This window comes from Rhinolophus ferrumequinum, chromosome 6 (assembly GCF_004115265.2).
Source record: "Rhinolophus ferrumequinum isolate MPI-CBG mRhiFer1 chromosome 6, mRhiFer1_v1.p, whole genome shotgun sequence".
NCBI lineage: Eukaryota > Metazoa > Chordata > Mammalia > Chiroptera > Rhinolophidae > Rhinolophus > Rhinolophus ferrumequinum.
The window spans coordinates 8,781,771-8,803,153 of NC_046289.1; the positions used below are offsets into that span (position 1 = coordinate 8,781,771).

Sequence of the window (21,383 nt, forward strand, 5' to 3'; positions counted from 1 at the left end):
CAAATAGATGTAGAGCTGTGGGGGAGACGCCCATTCAGCCAGCTCAGGGGGAAGAGTTGGGGCCCTGAAACCAGATTGTGGAACTGGGCAGTCGGGAGGGGATGGACCTCTCATGCAGTCGCTCAGTGCAGTACACTGTGAGGGGGTGTGCACCACCCCCATGCAGGAGCAGAAACGAGCTCAGAGAGGGACGGCTCCCCTCCCTCACGCCCTCCGCTGGGAGACCCCCTGGCACTGGGGGGTGGGGTGGGCGTCCTGTGCACACCAACACTGGGCTCTGAGCTCATTTTGAGCTGCTGCATTTAATCCTCATAGCAGCTCGACAAAGTTAGTACTGTCGTGATCCCATCATACAGATGGGGAAACTGAGGCACAGGGAGGTTAAACAGCTTACCCGAGATCTCATGGCCCATGAGTGGGGAGCCGGTTCCCTGGTCTGAACCTGTGTGCTAGACGAACCTGCAGGTCACTCACCTGGCAGAGTTCCACAACTGAGAAGGGAGACAAAAATGTACTCACCCATGCAGTCATTCAACAAATACCTGTGGAGTACACACTATGTCTCAAGCAGGTGTGGGTGTGGGGAGGGGGTACAGAGTGCGATGTGGTCTGCCTTAGGTTTTTAAAGGGATCGCAGTCAAGTGGGGCCCTACTGGCCTCAACCCTGCACCATCACCCCCGACCTCCACCAGGGCCCCTAAGGGCCTGCAATAGAGCTGGACCGGGGCCACATTCCTGAGGAAAATTCCAGCAGTATGTGGATCGCACTGGTCTGCCAGGAGCCACATCCAGCGGAAATAGACAGGTCTGAGCCTGGCGGGGAGTTGAGCCTCCTCTTGCCCAGAGAAGCATGGAGAGCAGGGCTTCCAGAGGGTTGTGTAGACCAAAATAAAGAGCCTACTGTGGCACTTTACATAAGCCATTTTGTGTATCCCTGACAACCATGGTACCGTAGGAAGTAGGACTTCCAAACCCTGGTGGTGCAGGTGAAAACACCCTCTGGTTCAGAGAGGTAAAGCAGTGTGCCTAAAGCAGCACAGCTCTTCTTTCTAAATGTACTCTCTGACCCCTGACCTGTGCCCACGGCCACCCAGCCTAAAATGGCTACGTCCCCGTCAATCAGACCCCCCGTTTCAACTCAAGGAAGTTGAGTGAGGTTTTGTATCTGACTTGGAATGAATAGCCTGTGTGTTATGGGCCTCAGTTTCCCTGTCTGACAAGTGGGCACATCACCCATTGCAGCCGCCACCCCTCAGCCCCCCCACACACATACCCACTGCTCATGGCAGCAGTGCGTCAGCAGCAGCAGGTATTTCAAGGCTGCTCAGTAAATGGCAGCTCTCGCTACCAATAAGGCAGCCATGGAGAACTCCCCAGTGCAAATGTAGGGCCAGGACAGTAATGTTGTCCCAAAGTGCCTGACTCACGCCACCCCCACCTTGGATGCAGGATGCCGCGATTTACGAGCGGGACAATGATTCCCTTTGGTCTGTGGAGAACGGGCTGTGCGCTGTCCAGGGAGAGCACATACAGGCAGCGTGGGCGGGCAGCTCATTGTCAGGAGGACGGACTTAGGCCCTGTTTGCTCCTCCGATAACTGGGTTGACCTTGGTTAATGTTCACCAGCAGCCTCCCCCATCGCGCCTCTGGGTCCACTGCTTAAATACAGACGAGGACAGGGCTCTGTCTCCTCAGCCTTGGTCACCAGCCCCGGCCCAGGACAGTGAATCGTAAGTACGTATGCCTTCTGCTGGGGAGAGTCTCCGGAGGGGGCTTCGGGGTCCCTGCATACCCAGGCAGCACCCCACCGTCACCCCCGCCAGAGATGTATGGAAAGTGGAGTGGGGTGGGGGGGGCTCCTGTCGTCATAGCAATAGCATCCTTGAAGATCTTCTCCTGCTCCCCAGAGCCTGCCCAGGGCCTCCCCAGTACCTACTGGTGAATAAACTGGCCCTCGATAAGCAGAAGTGGAGGTGGCTGTGGATAAGCAGGCTGTGGTGTCCTGGGACCCAGGAAGGAGCATGTTTCTGTTGGCAGAGCTGCACCCTTCCTGCCAGTCATCTCCAGTAGGCCTCCCCTCCCCTACTGCTTGGCTGGGTATCTTTTCCTGTGCTACAGATGAGGAAATTAAGGCCCAGAGAGGGACAGTGGGAAGCCCAGGCTACTGAGGGGAACTGGTGGGGAGGCCAGTCCAGACTAGAAGCCCAGAGTCCCAGCTGCTCATCGGGCCTCCATCCTCTGCAGAAATGCTCAGAACGGAGCTGTGCCAGGCTTCAGCCTGGAGGGATCAAAATGGGCCTCCCTGTGCACTGGCCCTGGGTGTCCTCATGCACAGAGCAAGATGGGAAACGCTGGGAGGGGCACCATCATGGGGGCGCCGAGCGGTGTTCCTGAGCCCTCCCTCTGACCAGGTGGCTGCTAGGCTTCTTGTAAGCAGTCCCACATTTAAGCCCCACAACAACCTTCTGAAGTAGTTACCGTGGTTACTCCCATTTTATAGATGAGGATAGAGAAGTTTATAACTTGCCCCAAATTACAGACCATCCAGGATTCAAACTCGGGGCACTTAGCTCCAGCACTCATACTCCTGATCCACTTCTTACTGCGAACATTAATTCTCTGGGGCCTTGGGCGCCATTTGGGACGCGGGAAGCCCGGGCTGGCCTCGGGCCTCACTGGTGCTGGGCGGTCTCAACTTCTCTTTCCTCTTAGGCAATAGATAGATAACCTTTGCCCTCTTTCTTCTCACCCCAACCCACTGGCCTTGACCTCTGGAGTGTTGAAGGATATGATTTCTTTTTTCTGTCATTGGATTTTGGAGCTAGTGCTACAAAGATGACCATAGCCAAGGCAATTGGACTCCCATATAGTGCTCTGAAAGACCCACAACGAAATCAATATCAACTGATGCTTCCTGAGAGCTGACTGTGTGCCAGGCATTTCTTGGCACTTTGCGCATATTTAAATTGCACAATAACTCTATGAGGAAGTACACCCTTATCATTTCCAGAAAACTGAGGTTCAGAGAGGTTAAGTAACTTATCCAACATCACACAGCTGATAGCACGTGGAACACGAGCATTCTGGCCTCGTAGCCTCTGAGCTTAGCCACAAAGCAATGCTGCTCCTCTTGATTTAGCCAGGACACCTCTGCATTTTTCTGTTTCAAGGCTTCTGGCTTCAGCTTGATACATAGAGAAAGGCTGAAAGCCAGGTTCTGAAATTGAAATGCCTAGGGTTCAATCCCAGCTCTGTAAGCAACTAGCTCCATGGTTTTCAGTAAGTTACTTAACCTCTGTAGGCCTCAATTTCTCCATCTAGAAAACGGGGCTAATAATAATTCCCACCCAAAAGGGTAAGCTTTGAAGGAAGATTAGATGAAACAGTGCATATCAAGTACCAGATATTTGCGAAGTGTGATGATGACGACAGTGATGTGATGTTTGCCGTGCATAGCGTTTGGCAGCTAATAGGCAATAAATAAATATTTAGAGGATTGAATTTAAAATTTTCCAAACTCAAAGGTGGTTCATTGCTGAGCAGGGGCTCCTTCTCTGGTCCTGGGCAATGTGGTAACTGGCCAGGAAGAAATCTGCCAGTTCTCAAGCGTGGTCCCTGCCTGTATGCAGGTATAGGGAGGCTGCCATACCTGGTAGGTGCCATCACCTTGTTTGTTTCTCACAACTGCCCTGTAAGAGATTCTTTTCTCCACTTTACAAACAGGAAGATGAGGCTCAAAAAAGTGAAGTCACTTGCCCAAGGCACTTGCCTGTAAGTGGCAGAGCTGGGTCACACCTGGGCTTATTAAATGCCAGGTTTCAGCAGGTTGTGACCTCATGCACAGTTGTTTCCCTGAAACCCACTAGGTCACCGTCAGCCACTCGTTTCATGCTTCTGGGTGGACACGGTATGAGATTAGCCAAAAGGGATGGTTCCCTTCATTCTACCCTACCTGCTACAGACTCTGGAAACATCATCATGATGTCTTCATTCCTTTGCTTCATTCCTTTGGTCCATACACCTCCGGATGCCTCACTTCTACTTTCTCATCTTGGGGTGGCTTCCCTGGCACTAGGCTTTGGGGAGGGTGTGGGGTGCTGCCTTTGACAGAAGGGCGAGGAGAGAGCAGAAATCTTGGGCCCCCAAAGTTGTAAGAAACAGATTGGGAGGCAAAATAAAGCCAACAGGAGGCTGAAGGTCAGGGTCCCTTAGGGCCCAATGCTGACAATCGTAGAATCTGAGACCTGAGGACATGGCTGTCTCAGTCTGTAGTTCAAGTGGCGAGAAAACCAAGGCTTGTTCCAGCTTTGTCACTGCCTCACTGTGTGGCCTTGGCAAGGCCCTGACCGGCTTTGGGCTTCACACCCCTTACTGTAGAGGGAGGAAGCCGGAGCGGGTGATCTAACACCCAGGAAGATGGACTGGGGGCAACAAGCGCTCGCCCAGTTGTAGCCGCTCTCCACCTCAGCCTCACGGCAGGCTTGCCACCTTCTAAGTGAGAGGGCACCTCACCACATCCTTCCCCATGGGACGTCCCAGTCCAGTTTGTGCCACCTAACCTGGCTGCCCCTCTCATAAAGCATCCAACGTTAGTGCCCAGGACTTCAGTTAGGTCTATCCCCACCTTGATTTATCACATGGAGAGAAAATGCCCCAGGACAAGAAGATGTTTACCCAAGTCCAAGTGGACAGCAGTGGCCTTGTCAGGGCTAGAAGCCACAGCCTCTGGCCCTGAGGTCTTTTGGCATATTTCGTGTCCCCACCCTGCCAAGGTCCTAATCCCTCCTGAACTCTGGGTCCTGCCTGGAAAGATGGGGAATTTCCATGAACTCTGAAGGACCACACCTAAGATCTCTGATCTCTCCTGATCTCTGGGTCCTGCCTACAAAGATGGGGAATTTCCATGAATTCTGAAGGACCACACCCACTAGAGGAAGTCAAAAGAAACCTGAGGCAGATGGAAACATACAGAACTAATTTTAGTAAGATTCAGCTCTAAAACCACAGGCTAGTTCAAGAAAAATATAAACACATATTATGTAATGCATGGTCTGCTTTGTTTGGATTATTTAGAGGCATGAATGCTAGAAAGAAGGTGGTGGGAAGAGACCAGTTTGGTGCTTCTTTTTGTTGTTTTATTGGAAAAAAAACTTTTAAAAGTCCAAGGGAATAGATGAAAGCCAGCCTTTCTTATTTCCAACTTTTTCCACTCAGGTTTTTATGTGCCCAATTCAAGGACTCTTTTGTCTCTGTATTTTATAAAATGATGGTTTTAGTTATGTGAGGCATACCTAGCGACGAGGGATGATCAAAAGATATGGTGAATGTTTAAATTTTTAAAAATGTATTACAGTAAAAGACACATTGCCATTAATTCCCCTCAAAATACTCTCCTTCGCATCAAGCACACTTATCCCACCATTCTCACCACTTTCTGAAGCAGTTCTGGAAGTCCTCTTCCGTGAGTGTCTTTATTTCATTCTCCATCAGACAGTGGTCCGTGTCACATATCGCTTCTGGTATGGAAATTTCTGTCAAATAAAAACATTACAGTGTGTCCTCATCCACCTTATTCAGTGGACCTGGCACCATGTGATTTCTGGCTCTTACCCAAAGTCAAAATGACCATGAAAGGGAAACGTTTTGAATTGATTCAGAACATGGAGGCAGCCACGACAGTGCAAGTAAAGACACTCACGAAAGAGGACTTCCAGAACTGCTTCAGAAAGTGGCGAGGACGATGGGATACATGTCTTCAAAGCGGGGGGGAGGTATTTTGAGGAGGACTAATGGTAATGTCCATTACTGTAATATTTCTTTTAAATTAGTTTCAGGTGTGTAACACAATGTACTAGTTAGACATTTATACCCCTCACAAAGTGATAACCCTCCTCCCCCAGTCTACTACCCCTCTGTCATCGTACATAGCTGTTACAGTTCCACTGACTCTATTCCTTATGCTGTATTCCATGTCCCGTGACTATAAATATATAAAATTATAGTTGATATTCATTATTATTCAGCTTCAGCTTCAGGTGTACAGTACAGTGGCCAGGCATCTACACCATCCATGAAGCGGTGTCCCCAATAAGACAAGTGTCCATCGAATACCCTACAGAATCTTTACCACATTATTGATTCTATTCCCCCAAAGTAATATATTTTTGTTTATTTCAACATTCACCATATTGTTTGATCACACCTCATAGGCGGCCACAGACACACCTTCCTCTGCTTGCATCTCAACATCCACGAGCAGAGCAGGCTGCGCTTGGGGGCTGCAGACAGGCGCTGGGGATATCTGGAGTGAGGGAGCTCTGTGGGGCAAGGAGGGATCTGCGTCGCTGCTGTGACAGTGACCATCCCTAAATAGAATCTGCGCCTGCTGGGTCAGCCACAGGCCTTGCCCCTCCCACCTGTCTGGCCCCACACTCACCCCCCAGCCATGGATCACATTTCCCTCCCCTGCCTGTCCTCTGAAGGCTTCTACTTTGCACCCCCGACTAGCCTCTCCTTCATCCAGCTGCTCTCTCAGAGCCCTCAATGTAAGACTTGATGTCTATACTAATTTCATTAAGTTCTCCTAACAACCTCACTCTGTACATGAGGCTAAGTGAGGGCCAGAGTGACTAAATGATCTGTACCGAGGAACCAGGTCTGTGTGAAGAGAAAAAAGATGCTATTTCAATAACTACCCCTCTCCAAACACACAGAAGCCCCTGCTACACGAGAAAGACGCGCGTCTCAAACACCCAGTCCTTGCTGAGCCCAGAGCTGGGACACACACAGGTGGTGACCGGGATAAGCAGCTAAGCTGACTGCAGGGACGACACCCCATTCATATGGCCGAGATCACAGACTCATTGTGAGGGCAGCCCTCTGGCCGTAAGGGCTGAGGCTCACGTGACTGTCCACGGGACACAACCCCCCACCCCAACCCTGAGTATCCTCAAAGCTCCGCTGTGTTCTGGTTGTATGTCCTTGTGTAAGATCCTCCCCTCTGGGCAGTAGCCTCTCTGTCCACCAAATAACAGGGTTCGATGGCAGTGCTCCTAGGGCTGTTCCAGATCCAATCATCCCCACGTCTAATCTGGCCACTTCCTGAGTATCGTGTGCATGTACCTTATGCTTGCTGTTCTTCAGTTACCCTTTTTGTAAAACAGGAGCTTTGGCACTTGCACCTCAGGGCCATTGCAAATGTTAGTGGGGACATTGAGAGTGTGAATTCCAGACCCAGACGATCTGGGTGTGATTCTGGTGGGAGTCTTCCAATGATGCTGACGTAGGCAAAGGCTTGGCATAGGGTTGGCACATAGTAGATGCTTAATAAACTCTGGATGCTTTTCATGGTGTTAATCGGTGTCCAGGGGGACTCACCACATGCCTGACTTGGGTATGGGGCCCCTTCTCCTCTTGCAGGACAATGCCATCCTCCATCACGTGGGGCCTCCTCCTGCTGGCAGGCCTGTGCTGCCTGGTCCCTGGCTCCCTGGCTGAGGGTCTCCAGGGCGACGGTGTCCAGGAGACTAATGCATCCAAGCTCTGTGACCAGCCGGCCAGCCACAGGATTGCCCCGAACCTGGCAGACTTCGCTTTCAGCCTCTACCGCCTGGTGGCCCATCAGTCCAAGTCCAACATCTTCTTCTCCCCAGTGAGCATCGCTGCAGCCTTGGCAGTGCTCTCCCTGGGGACCAAGGGGGAAACTCACACCCAGATCCTGGAGGGTCTAGGTTTCAACCTCACCGAGAGAGCAGAGGCCGATATCCACGAAGGCTTCCAGAATCTCCTCCACACCCTCAACCAGCCAGACAACCAGCTGCAGCTGACCACCGGTAATGGCTTGTTCATCAGCGAGAAGGCGAAGCTAGTGGATAAGTTTTTGGAGGACATCAAGAAACTGTACCACTCAGAAGCCTTCTCCATCAACTTCCAGGATTCCGAGGCAGCCAAGAAACGGATCAACGATTATGTAGAGAAGGGCACCCAAGGAAAAATTGTGGATCTGGTCACAGAGCTTGACAAAAACACAGTTTTTGCCCTGGTGAATTACATCTTCTTTAGAGGTAGGTTGCACCACTAGCCAGAGCTTGTTCCCATGGAAACATCCCCAAATATTCTCAGTCAGTTCTTAAACTTTCCTTGGCAGTACACGATGTGATGTGGCTGTGCATCTCTGCATGTGTTATTCAAGTGTCCTCACACAACCACTAAAAACCTTTCCACGATGAAGTAGGTTAGGGAGCAATGAGGAAAACAGTTAAAGCCCCATGTTCCCTGCAGGACTTTTCAGAGCCTTTTACGGTGTGAACGTTCTCAGGTGCACTGCACACCCCTACCAGGGAGGGAGGTAAAACATGCAATGTGTCCTCCAACAGAGAGCCAGAAAGGCAAACTTTAGCAGCGTGCATGAGGGAATAGTTTCATGGAACAACTTAGAACAACTCTAGTGTAGTGGAAGGAGGAACCCGTGGGCCCCAGAGGGCATTCTGAGGCCGTTTCAACAGTCTATGGAAATAGCCTGGGGAAGGGGAGGCGACAGTCAATGTCAGGGGCTGCTTCCTTCACACTGTGGGCTCCTTGATCTGAGGCGGATCTGAGAGCAGCGAGGCTGGAGTCAGCCCATCTTGGGTCCCAGGTGTGCTGTGCGACTTTCCGCAGGTCTTGTTCCCTCTGCAGCCTCAGTCTCCATCTCCCATCCAATGAGAAACTTGAGCTCAGGGGACCCCGAGGTTCCCATGTCCTCTGACTTTCCAGGATGGTGACATTCAGTTGGGATAGCAGGGAGGGACATGGCCAGGCCCCTGCATTTCACATGTTGGTCCAGGAAAAGGTCATTAGAGTCAGAACAGAGTGATTTCCCTGAATGCAAAGAACCGCCAATGAATAAGGGGCAGGGAGACTCGGACGAGGAGATGCCACGTATGACTGATGCCAATAATTTTCATCTAGAATCTTCTAAGCAGCCCTCAATTAAATAAGCATGAAATGCAAGTTCAAAGCTTACTCTGCCCAGCCAGAGCGGCATCCCGTAGCCTTTACAATACAGAAAATCTGGACCCTAGTCTAGGCTGCCATCATCGACAAAAGTCCTTTCAGTGGACGGATGTGCGTTTTAGCTCCATTTTACAGATGGGGAAGCAGAGGCTCAGAGAGAAACATCTCATCGAGGAGGCTCAGGCCTGCTTTCCTCTCCCGCTTGTTCCTAACCACCCCCCCGACCCCTGCCACCAGCTGACTTGCACCCTCCCTTCTCTCCAGGCAAATGGGAGAAGCCCTTCGAGGTTGACCAGACCGTTGAGGAGGACTTCCATGTGGACGCGGGCACCACGGTCAAGGTGCCCATGATGAAGCGCCTGGGCATGTTTGACATGCACCGCTGTGACACGCTGTCCAGCTTGGTGCTGCTCATGGACTACGTGGGCAATGCCACCGCCTTCTTCATCCTGCCGGACGAGGGGAAAATGGAGCATATGGAGAGCAACCTCACCAAGGAGGCCCTCACCAATTTCCTGAAGAAGAGAAACGTGAGGTAAGTGCCCAAACCATAGGCTGGCCTGGCACACCAGGCCTGGCCACCGGGGTGGGGGAGAGTGGACCCACCTAGCGTGGGCCAAGCCACTGTGCGTGGCCTTGTGCTTGCAGACACAGAGGCCAGCGTCCATTCAGGTGGCACCAGCCGGGCTCCGTGAGACGGACGGTGCCCACAGCTGAGGAGGAAACGGTCCTGACCTTGGGGACTTCCTCCACAGCACGGACCCTGCCTCTTCCTGGTACCCACACCAGGTGCAGTTAGAGTAACACCAACACATGCCATGAGAAACCCAAGAAGGGAGCGATGGGCTTCCTGGCAGAAATGGAGTGTGGAGTGAACGGATAGAAAGTCCGGCTAGGATCATGTCAGACCCTTCTCGGGGCCACACTTTGTCCCCATGGAAAACAAGAGCTGAGCCATCAGCCCCACGCAGTCACTCATCAGTCACTGGGCCAATGTCACTCAGCACCTGACCCCACACCCCACGTTCCCCTGGGATTCCACCCACACAGAAGTCCCTGTCTGAGGGTGACCAAACCCGGCAGGGCAGTGTGCAAAGTGCTTCCACAGGACACCTGGGTCTGCCTGGACGGCTTCTCAGAGGAGGTGGCATTTGAGAGGTATTGCAGCACAAGAAGATCCCAATTATTCTAACACTCTCCGACATAGGTACAGAGGATCCAAACATAGAATAAACCAACATCCATCTCCACTGAGCAAAGAAGCAGGGCACTAAGTGGGGGAAATAATCAGAAAAGGAAACTTTCAATGCTGTGAAATTCCTTTGTTTTCCAACCATTATGACAGGTCTGCCAGTTTACATTTGCCTAAACTGTCCATTTCTGGAACCTACGATCTGCAAACCCTCTTGGGCAACCTGGGCATCACCAGGGTCTTCAGCAACGGGGCTGACCTGTCCGGGATCAGTGAGGACACACCCCTGAAGCTGTCCAAGGTGAGTCCGTCCGTGGTGTCCGTAGGTCAGAATGTGTAAGGAGAATGCAGATCAGACAGGGGTGAGCTGAGCAAGGGCAAAGGGTCGCAAACACACCTACAGACTGAGGTGGCCGAGGAATGCCACTGCATCCACCCAGAGTGGGATGTGGTCAGATGACTGAGTGGGGGAGGTGGCCTCATGTGCTTTGGACATTTTAGGGACATCCTCTGAGGTTGTGTCACTGACCCTCTGCCTCATCTTTGGTCAGGGCCTCTCCTTCTTTGGACCCATATTTACAAAGACAAAGTTAAGGTCAAGGACTTCAAAGGACTTTTGGCCCCCGTGTCCAGTGACATTGGGAGCTATCGATGAATCACCAAATCTGAGTTAATGAGTGATTTGGGCCAAAAATGCCATTTGTTCAGAAGAATTAAAGGTGACCAACTGCAGTTCAATACAGGCTACAAACTGAGTGCCTGGCTGTGAAGGACCCCGTCAAAGTCCTGGCCCCCCAGGAGCTTAAAGTCTAACACTGCAAACAAGTGATATGTCAAGAAAGACAGAAAGTTCAAGTAAATGTTGTACCTCCTGAGGTGCTGGGTTGTTTCCGGGGAGGCGGAGAATGTGGTCAGGAAGGAGAAGTGAGAGTGTGCGGTGGGAGTCAGGCACAGGCCTCGAGAAGGTGGCTACAGGGCCGTGTGCCCCCTGCAGGGAGGGAGGAGAAGGCTGGGGAAGGACAGGCTGGTGGGGACAGGCCCAGTGAGCCCCTCCCTGGGTACCACTCTCCTCTTCAGTTCTTGCTTCCAGGCCTGTGAGGGCGGGGGAGCCTGCGGTGGGGGGCGGGGGAGTCTGTGGGGGCAGGGGAGTCTGTGGAGGCAGGGGAGCCTGTGTCTGCTCAGAATCGGCCTCTGCTCTCTCCCCTCCAGGCCCTACATAAGGCTGTGCTGACCATCGACGAGAAAGGGACAGAAGCTGCTGGTGCCACATTTATGGAAGCCATTCCAATGTCCATTCCCCCAACTGTTGAGTTTAACAGGCCCTTCGTCACCATCATCTACGATAAAAACACCAAGAGTCCCCTCTTTGTAGGAAAAGTGGTGAACCCTACCCAAAAGTAACTGCCTGTCTGGTTCAGCCCTCCCCTCCGAGCTCAGGTCCCCTTCCTAGATGACAATAAAGAATGACTGGCCCGGCCAAACTTGAGTGTGACATGTGCCAATCCCTCATCTTCTTATCTCTAAATCTCCCCGTATGTCCCCAGGACGTGTGTGGGATCCAGGCTACAGCGATCTTTCATGTAGCCACTATGTTAATGTGTATTGTATTAAACGTTTACCCTGTCCAGGCACTGTGCTCGGCCAAGAGAACAGTGGCTGAAAGCCACAGCTTACTGCCTCACCCCAATCACTATGGAAAGGCTCCACGTTTCCAGTCTTGTCTGGGAATTGCTCAAGGGGTATCACACGCTCAAATTCCAGCCCAGGGCCCCTGCCTCCACCAAGGAGGTCCACCAAGGGTCCCCCAAGTCCTCCTGCTAAGCCCCTACCTCTGTGCCCCCGTGAGAGCCTCTCACCCTGCAGGGTGGCTGGCACCTGCCACAAGGCTGCCTCCCTGGTGCTCCCAGCACCTTCAGGTCACACAGGGGCACTGAGCCGCCACATGTCCAGCAGTGGAGCATGAAGGCCAGGTCCCGTTTTCATCCCACATTGTCCCCTGAGCCAGGCTTGCGCCCCGACTGCTCACAGGTCTTTCTGCAAACAGTTCTGGCTGATCTTTCCAGGAGTCCTTTCCAATGGGATTGGACTGGGAATATATATTCTGTCCTTGTCATTCCATCTCTGCCTCAGGTCCTTCAAAACATCTTCCTAGAAGCAGGTCTTTTCTCCCCAGGGGAAGACAATGGTCTCTGCTCTTGGTCTGTATCACCTGTTCAAACTGACCAGGAGATTCAACCCCCAAGACACGTACCCTACGTCCTCTTGTCCTCCCTCAACATATGGCCAAGATATCCTGGGTGGCTCTGGAAAGTCATTCCAATGATTATTTGGTCACAAGAGAGGAAGTATAGCAGACTCCTGACCCCCACTGACCCTGCCTGCCCTCCCTGGCTGAGCTCTGACGGATGACACATTTTACAGATGGTCTTCGAAGGGAAACCATAGCTTCTGGGCCAGAACTAGAGGCTGCCCCAGGAGCAGCCCTTTTCACCAAGGGCCACGTGGCTCCTTCCTGTGTCCAAGGCCCTGCCGAAGGGCTACAGCAGTCAGGAAGCCTGGCTGGGCCCCCAGCCTGAAGGAGCGAGCTCCCGGGGCTCTCAGGGGATTTGCTTGTCCTGGGGAAGGGCTGCTCCATCTCACACAAATCTAGTAATCACCGTCTAAGCCACTCACTGCGTTGAACGTACACCTAAAGAACATGGCTGAGTCATAGAAATGTACACCTTTTAAGTCAAAATGGCCACATACGTGCAGTTTTACATCATTTAATATAATGGGTTCAACTGTTTCCCAAATAAGCCTCATATCCTCTTGAGTTTTCTCTGTCTAGAGACTTCCAGTTTCCACAAATCCCAATAATGAGATGAACATTGTCAAACACCTACAGTGATGCCAGATCTGAGGGTCTAAGGAACTGGATCAAGTTCAGACTCTGCCACTTTCCAGCTGTGTGACTTTAGTGAGGTTGCCAAACCTCTCTGAGCCTCAGTAGACTCTCATATGGACATAAAACATACCTTGAGTTGGTGTGAGATTCACATTGAATAGTTAACACAGCATGTAAAGAACAGAGCGGGGTGCCGATGTCAGGAACTTTATTGGTGGCATGCTGATCCTCTCCACGCCTGGCTCTCGGGAGGGGTCATTCAAGCATTTTCTCACTGAATTTTCATAGCAGCAGTGTGATGCCGTGAGCAGAGCTGCTTTTTTTTTTTTTATGCCCATTCTATAGATGAGGACATCGAGGCTCAGAGAGGCTAGCTGTCTTGCTCATGGTCATGGAGCTAATAAGTGGCTTTAGGGCCTTCCTTGGTCCTCCGAACCTCACATCACCACGCTCCCTCTCAGACAGCCCCACTGGACTTATGCAGAGCTGAATTCCTCCTTCAAGGAGGAATATAAGGAAGGCTGGGGCCCACAGCACATACCTCTGCAAGAGAAACACCCCTTGGCCCCAGTGGGAAAGGGGCTGAGTTGCTACAGCTGTTCCCACCGCCCCAACAGTTTACAGAGTGCATAGCCCTCAGCAAGCCACCTTCACAACACTTCACACTCCCCCACAGCAGCATTTCGTGGCAGAAAAGGGGCAGATGCAAAGGCCAGCTGGAACTCCTGAGCGTCCAGGGAAAGGCCAAGAACGCTGAATGAGCTGGGTGTACTCACCTAAGATACCATCATTTCACTTCTGACAATGGCCTGTCCTTACATCTGTCTGCACGCTGATTGGCTGGGATCCAATTCAAATTAGCTTAAAACCCCAGAGGGGAATTCATTGGCTCAGATGGGAACGAATAGGGTTCATCATGGGGTGGGCAAAGAATCAGGGCCACCTTGTCAGAAGGATGACTAGAGTGTGCCACCAATCAGTCAGGACAGCCATAAGCCTCAGCTTTGCCTACTCTTCAGAGCATTTAAGATATATTCACTGTTTATTTATCTACCACCCCGTCCTCCCTTACCAGGGTCAAATATATGGTGATGGAAGGAGAACTGACTCTGGGTGGTGAACACACAATGGGATTGATATATAGATAACATATTATAGAACTGTACACTTGAAACCCACATAATTTTACTAATCATTGTCACCCCAATAGATTTGAATTAAATATGTATATATATATATATATATATATATATATATATATATATATATATATATACACACACACCCACTGGCTCTTGAAACCAGTTCTTGAAGGACATAGGCTAGGAATCATTACCCCCAATTTACAGATGGGGAAATGGAGTTCCAGCAGGTTGGAAGACCTGCCAGCCAGACCTAGAAGGCAGGTCCCTCATTTAGGCCTGGGCTGCCCCGACAGTATGCATTTTCCAGACATCTCAGACATTATGAATAATTCCAACCTCCCAGTTCACACAGGGTCCACCTCTCTAGCCTAACACCAGCTGAAGACACAGCTTCTGGGGGTTCAGGACTGGTCCAGGTTAGTTGTCCCCTCCAGCAAGGACCCAGCTCTTCTCTGATACAGATGAGAAGGAAACACACAAGCAGGCTCCAGGCTGAGGCAGGGACAACATGGTGATGACAGTAACACCTCTCTATCAGTTTGAAAGGAAAGACACGCCAGTTCAATTTTAAGCATAAATAACAAACTTTTGAGTTTAAGTGCGAGCTCTGTCCTGACTGGGGCATCTGAGCCTCATTCATAAAATGAAGACAAAAGTCAAGGGAGCGTCTGGGCTCTCACACAGGTGCACTGATTCAGAAATGGGAAATACAGATCACATGTGGATTTCTAGCCCACGTGCTCCCTTGATCCTCTCCACAAGCCCAGGGGGTGGGCATTTGTTCAACAAGAAAACACTAACATTTCCTGCGTATCTGCAATATCCTGGGGATAGAGAAAAGGAGACCCAGGACCCACCTTGAAGAACACTGATCTGTGGTGGTAGATAATGGTTAACGAATCAGGCCTTACCGCGTGGTGAGAGTGCATGTTCGAAGTCCTTCCAGAGCCATCAGCGACAACCCACAAACATCCGCAAACAACCTGGGCAACTGAGAGCTCCTTCAGAAGCTGGGGCCTTTCTGTTGCTGTTCTTTGTTGGACATTCATGACTGGTGCTGCCAGCAATCACACAGCCACACTCATGGCCAGGCCCTGCAGGATTGCTTTGGAATGAAATCAAGCCAAGTCTTGCAGGACTAATGGAAGTAGAGCTCCAGGGTGGAGAAATCAGAGGAAGGCCCTCTCACCAAGACATGTCCCTTCCCAGCGAGGACACAGGCAGCAAATCAGGGTGCTAGCCATCAAGATTCTGAGCAATTTGTTGCCGCAGCAAAACCCAGCCCATCCTGACTGATGCAACTAGAATTTGAGAAAATGCATTCAAAGAAGACTTCACCTAAAAAGCAAGCCTTTATCAACAGCTAAGATCAAAAAGGACAAGGAAAGGTAGAAAGGCAAACCTCAGGAGGGAACTGGAAAGAAAATGTCGGAAAAAAACCCATGCCAGGGGGAAATAGTCCAGGTGGCCGTTGTAAGCATGTGGTAGGAAATTTGGGGGATGTGAGGTGGAGTCACATGGGAAAAGGTAACAACAGGACAGTCCCACAGGGAAAGCTTGTGACAGATAATACCAGGGACATTTGGTCTCCATGATCAGATGTTCCCTTGGGACTTTTTATCACTTTGGTTACCTGAGAACAAAGCGAACACCATATAATGGAAGATCAGAGCTGTTAGAATATTTTTAATGCCACAGTGGAACTATCACAGAGACCACAGCAAACACAGCAAGTGAGAACTGTGTATTAATTTTAAAAAGCTAATTTTTTCTTTAGTCCGCAGCCTCAAAGTATGTTCTGAGTATTATTAATGTAATGTCCTTTAGTCCTGAGGTGACCTTCAGCATTAAAATGTTAAAATGAAAATGCTAAAGGCAGTACAACAACATGCAAAGAATTCAGGTATCCTACATCAGCCTCTAATTAGTGTAGAGCCCTGGCCAGGCCATTTGGTCTCTGTGTGTCTCAGTTTCCATTACTGAAAAATGAGAATCATGAGACCTAACTCCTTCAAATTTCTTCTATGGATTATTCTGCGAAGTGTTTCTTCGTGCTGGTTCTTACCAAATATTAATCACACATCAAGTCTGCAGATTCCAAAAGTAATAGTTTGGGGCTAGCTTTCCACTTTCCTGTCTCTGGAAAGAGTAAATTACAGATATTCATACAGTTGGCTACCATGGACCCTGAGCGGGAGTCAGACAGCCTGGGATCTTTTCACAGCCTACCGCTAACATTCTCCGGGAGCTGGAGAAGTCACCTCCCCACTGCGAGCCTCGGTTTTCTCACCAGCGAAACGGAGCATTAAGATCCCTTAAGGTCTTTAATATTCTGCAAGATACTAACGACATGAGGGCGGCCCAACGTCATTCATTCTTTCATGTGGTTGCTCTGAGCCTTGGCACTTGGCCGGTGCCTGTTATCTCCCTTCTGTTCCAGGACAAATGGACTTTGGAGCCTGAGGGTCACAGATCCCAGCTCTCGACATGAGCTTTCTTAGGGCTGGTACCTTGACAGCAACAAGCCCTGTGACTTCAGGCCACTGACATTTATGTATTCAAGGACAACCATGTCTCAGGCGCAGTTCTAGGCTCTGGGTGTGTTTTAATCACTTACTCCTCTCAATAACTCTGTGAGGTGGGTATCAAAGCAAGATGAACCCTTGGTCCTGCATGGTCATGGGCTCCCATCAGCCCACCCTCAGGTGGCCTTGCGCCTGCTGGTTCCACTAGACGAGGCCACCTCAGGGAAGCACAGCAAGGCCCTCCGGTGGTATCAGGTGCTCGCTGGCCAGGTACAGGAAGCTCCCCAGGCTTATTTCCTGCACGAAAAGTGGGGGCGGGCAGTTATTGGGCTATGGAACGTGGCGTCCTAATCCCTGAGACTGCTCTATAAATAGGTGAAGCCATGAGAGAGTGTGGGACAGCCCGTGGGCAAGACCAGCCCAGCGAGCCTCTCTGGAGAATAAGTGACTTTCATGGGCTGAGTGAGTAATCCTCTGTCAGCCTCCTGAGCTGGCGCCAGCGTGGGGTGAGGCTGGGCCACCGTGCCAGGACTGTTATCTCTACTTGACGGAGGAGAAAACAGAGGTGCAGACAGGTTTGGCTCCCCTGGCCAGGGTCAGGATTTGAAACCAGTCAGCGAGCCTCCACTGTCCTGCTCAGCACGGTCAGTGGGTAACGGAATCACTCCCCTCAGATGCCCCAGCGCACAGTAGGCCCTCTGGGACAGCAGGTGCTGGTGGGCACGGCTGCTTTGCTGTTACTTTTCTGCTTCCCTTCTCTTCCCCAGGCTTGGATTGGACCCTGTGGCTGTGGTGGTCTTCAGCTGTGACTCTCCCACCTTGCAGAGGCAGGAACGAGCCACCTTAGAGGCCCCTAGTTCTTCACCATGCTTCTCTACCCCACGGTCCTTCTGTCTTACCTGGCTCCTTAAAACTTCAGCCAGAGCCAGAGTCCTTGCCCTACCTGTGATCCCACGCGCTATCTTCCTGGAGAAAGCGATGCCTGTTTAGCTTTCCCTGTGACAGCCTGTTCCGCAGATTGCCAGAGGATGGCCCCTGGTCTCCCCCTCTGCTCCCTGACCCCCACCCTCCCACACCGCAGACCCCTGGCCTTGATCTCTGAAAGGTTGAGGTGTATCATTAACTCCTCAGATAACCCTGCTGCCTGTTCTGTCACCTCTTCCCCTTTCTTATCCGGGTCCGTGGCCCATCTTGCTATCTGTTGGCCCCTCACTGATCCTAAAAGCTTTAGTTTGCAAAACCCATGACCTTCTTCCCCCAAAGAGCTGATCTCCAGGCCCCTTTCTGGCTGAGTTTGATGAGTAGACTGATTCCATTCACTTCTCCCAACAATCTCATTTTAAAGAGGAGGCTCAGAGAAATGAAAACTTTTGTCCTGGGTCCACAGGTGATAAATGACAGAGGCGATGTGAACCCAGGCCTATTGAAAGCTAAAAGCAATGCTTTTCCACCACCTCCTGCCTCCCCTACCACCCGCCATGTCACTGGAGAAAGAAGCATCTCTGAGGCCTGTCCTCTGAGCCCAGGGCTGGGAGGCAGGTGCTGCCCAGCTGGGCAGGTAAGCTGACCGAGTGCCGGGACTGTGATTTGGGGGCTGGGACCTGAGACTCATCGTGGGGCCGGCCTGGGAAAGGCTTCTGGGGTCTGTGGGTGTGTGAGTGTTCAGTGGGGGCAGCCCTCATAGTCAGACCCTGTTGTTAAAACCCTCTTCCAAGTGGCTGTCATTAAGTTCCCAGTGGCACAAGGACCACAGGGCCATTCGAGCTCCCAGATGACAGGTGAGGAGGTTTGTTTGCTGTGTCTCCTGAGGCCTTGGCACAATATGCCACAGCAGAACGCTGGGATCCTTTGACAGGGTGCCCCGTCCAAGAAGAATGGACACCCCAAACTGACTGGGTCTACTGAACACTTTGGCCCCAGTGAGAAAATTCAGTTGGGACTCCCTTGACCCAAACCACTCTGAAACGAGAGAAGTCTGTCCAACCAAGGAGGAGAAGGCCTCCCAAGTGGGCCTCTTGCTCTGAGCCCCTCTGCCCCCACAGGGGACCTCCACAGGGACACTTTTGTCTCCACAGGGACCTCAGGAGACACTGGGAAATATCTGGAGAATTTCTGATTGTCACACCCGGGGGTTGGGGGTTGCTACCAGCATCTAGTTTTATCTAGGATCCTGCTAAACATCCTACAATGCACAGGACAGCCCCCCACAACCCAGAATGTTAATAGTGCTGAGCTTGAGACAGCAGACTCCCTGTGTGCTGGCCCCTAGAAGCATCTAGGTTCCTACCTCAGGGAGGGAGTTAGCAGGAGAAAACCCCTGCACAGAGACCTGCCTGTCCCAGCTCTGCTTCACCAGCTGTGTAGTGACCTGCTCAGAGCTCACTTTTTTTTTTTTTAATTTATTGGGGTGACAATTGTTAGTAAAATTACATAGATTTCAGGCGTGTAATTCCGCATCACATCATCCATAAATCACACTGTGTGTTCACCACCCAGAGTCAGCTCCCCTTCCATCAGATCCCCCTCACCCTCATCCCCCACCCCCCAACCCCCTTACCCTCTGGTAACCACCAAATTACGTTCCCCAGATTAATTTTCAAACCCGTGGCCATCCTGTGGTCACCGACTGCCCTCCAATCCCCTCACCCTCCCCCCCACCCCCCATCCCTCCCGCCCATCTAGCCACCCTCAGTTTTTCCTCTTTGTCTCCAAAACTGTTTCTGATTAGTTCATTCACTTATTCTTTTCTTTAGATTCCGCAAATAAGTGAGATCATATGGTATTTGTCTTTCTCTGTCTGACTTATTTCACTTAACATAATGTTCTCTAGGTCCATCCATGTTGTTGCAAATGGTAAGATTTCTTTCTTCTTTATGGCTGCGTAATACTCCATTGTATAAATGTACCACAGTTATTTAATCCAGTCATCTACCGATGGGCATGTCGGTTGTTTCCATGTCAGAGCTCACTTTTGACAGCCGGTAAAATGAAGATAACAAGATACTCCATGAGACAAAGGTTAATGTCTGTTCTGAGAAGGCCTTGAGGTTAAGGGCTCTCGTGGGCGTTTTTTTTAACAGCATTCCCCAGGCCTGCAATGTGCAGGATCAGACATTAATTTACTTCAGGCTCAAGTGGCCCACAGGTGTGGGCTGTAGTACTTGCGAAAAGGGGAGATGAATGAAGTGTGTGGAGCAAGGGAGGGTCTGGGCCAACGCCAGGCCCAATGGGCTTCCTCACAGCTCCACTGTGTTCCGGCTGCGTATCACTGGGCAAGATGCTCTCTGTCCATTAAATAACAGGGGTCAACGGCGGCCCCCACTGGGGCTGTTCCAGATCCAGTCATCCCTAGGCCTGATCTGACCCCTTCCTGGGTGATTGTGCACATGTACCTTATGCTTCCTGTGCCTCAGTTTCTTCTTTTGTAAGACAGGGGCTGTTGCGTTTGCACCTCAGGTCATTGCAGATGTTAGTGGAACTTTCTAGAGAATTTTCTCTGGACCCACACTACCCGATTTGGGCCAAAAATGCCATTTGTTCAGAAGAATTAAAGGTGACCAACTGCAGTTCAATACAGACTACAAACTGAGTGCCTGGCTGTGAAGGTCCCCGTCAAAGTCCTGGCCCCCCAGGAGCTTAAAGTCTAACACTACAAATAAGTGATATGTCAAGGAAGACAGAAAGTTCAAGTAAATGTTGTACCTCCTGAGGTGGTGGGTTGTTTTCGGGGAGGCAGAGAATGTGGTCAGGAAGGAGAAGTGAGGGTGTGCGGTGGGAGTCAGGCACAGGCCTCGAGAAGGTGGCTACAGGGCCGTGTGCCCCCTGCAGGGAGGGAGGAGAAGGCTGGGGAAGGACAGGCCAGGTGATAAGACAGGACTGAGCATGATGTTGAGGGACAGCGAAGGGACCAGCCCCAGGGAGAGAAGAGTAAAAAGATATTAGGTAAGTAGGTGTGACCCATTGACAGTGTCCCCAAGAGCTTTGACTTTGTTCTCCTCATGCGCACACACATATATGCACACGACTCACCATGCACACGCAGCTAGGCTCTGTCTCTCTCTCTCTATCACACACACACACACACACACACACACACACACACACACACACTTAAGGAACAGCTAAACTGACTGAGGTTTCTCACATACTCGTGAAGTACCATAGTGGCCCTAGGTGATCATATCATGTAGCTTGATTTTCCTATTTAGGAAACCAAGAATTCAAGAAGTGTATTCATCTCCTCGAGGTGACACAGTTAGTGGGAAAAATGGGGTTTGAACCCAAATCCTATGATGGATAATCATGTTCTTGCTACGACACAGGGATGATTCCAGTTGTGAATCTTGTGGTTCTCTGATAAAAATGTTGAAATGGTAGACACCCAACTGGCAATTCTGCTTGTTTTTCATTGTTTTGTTTTTTGAATCAAGGAAATGCTGTAAAGACCTAGTTCCCCAATGGACCACTGGACAGACCTTTCTTTGAGCTCCCTGAATACTGGTCCTTGCTCCTGGCCTGAGTGGGGGATGGTGCAGCGTGCCTCTGCCTCAAACAGCCATCTGTGCTCTCTCTCCTCCAGGCACGCGTAAGGCTGTGCTGACCATTGATGAGAATGGGACAGAACATTCTGGTGCCACCCT

At 51.0% G+C, this 21,383-nt stretch overlaps 1 protein-coding gene across 2 annotated transcripts; it reads left to right on the forward strand.

The window, feature by feature from the left end:
• The first annotated feature begins 1,626 nt into the window (after positions 1 to 1,626).
• SERPINA1 (serpin family A member 1) lies at positions 1,627 to 11,673 on the forward strand. 2 transcript variants are annotated; one of them, XM_033108956.1, is made up of 5 exons: positions 1,627 to 1,734; positions 7,420 to 8,063; positions 9,259 to 9,529; positions 10,340 to 10,487; positions 11,396 to 11,673. In XM_033108956.1, exons 2-5 carry the CDS (start codon positions 7,424 to 7,426, stop codon positions 11,585 to 11,587), a joined length of 1,251 nt encoding a protein of 416 aa, XP_032964847.1. In that variant the 5' UTR covers positions 1,627 to 1,734; positions 7,420 to 7,423; the 3' UTR covers positions 11,588 to 11,673. The 2 variants fall into 2 exon arrangements, with proteins under 2 accessions (XP_032964847.1, XP_032964846.1); XM_033108955.1 differs by having other exon boundaries at positions 1,627 to 1,730.
• The last annotated feature ends 9,710 nt before the right edge of the window (positions 11,674 to 21,383 follow it).

Bases quoted from the DNA above. Each gene is read 5' to 3' on its own strand.
- SERPINA1 (XM_033108956.1), top strand. From the start codon at position 7,424: ATGCCATCCTCCATCACGTGGGGCCTCCTCCTGCTGGCAGGCCTGTGC. The intron at 9,530-10,339 runs GTAAGTGCCCAA...CCATTATGACAG, and splicing joins CTGAAGAAGAGAAACGTGAG to GTCTGCCAGTTTACATTTGC. The intron at 10,488-11,395 runs GTGAGTCCGTCC...TCTCCCCTCCAG, and splicing joins CACCCCTGAAGCTGTCCAAG to GCCCTACATAAGGCTGTGCT.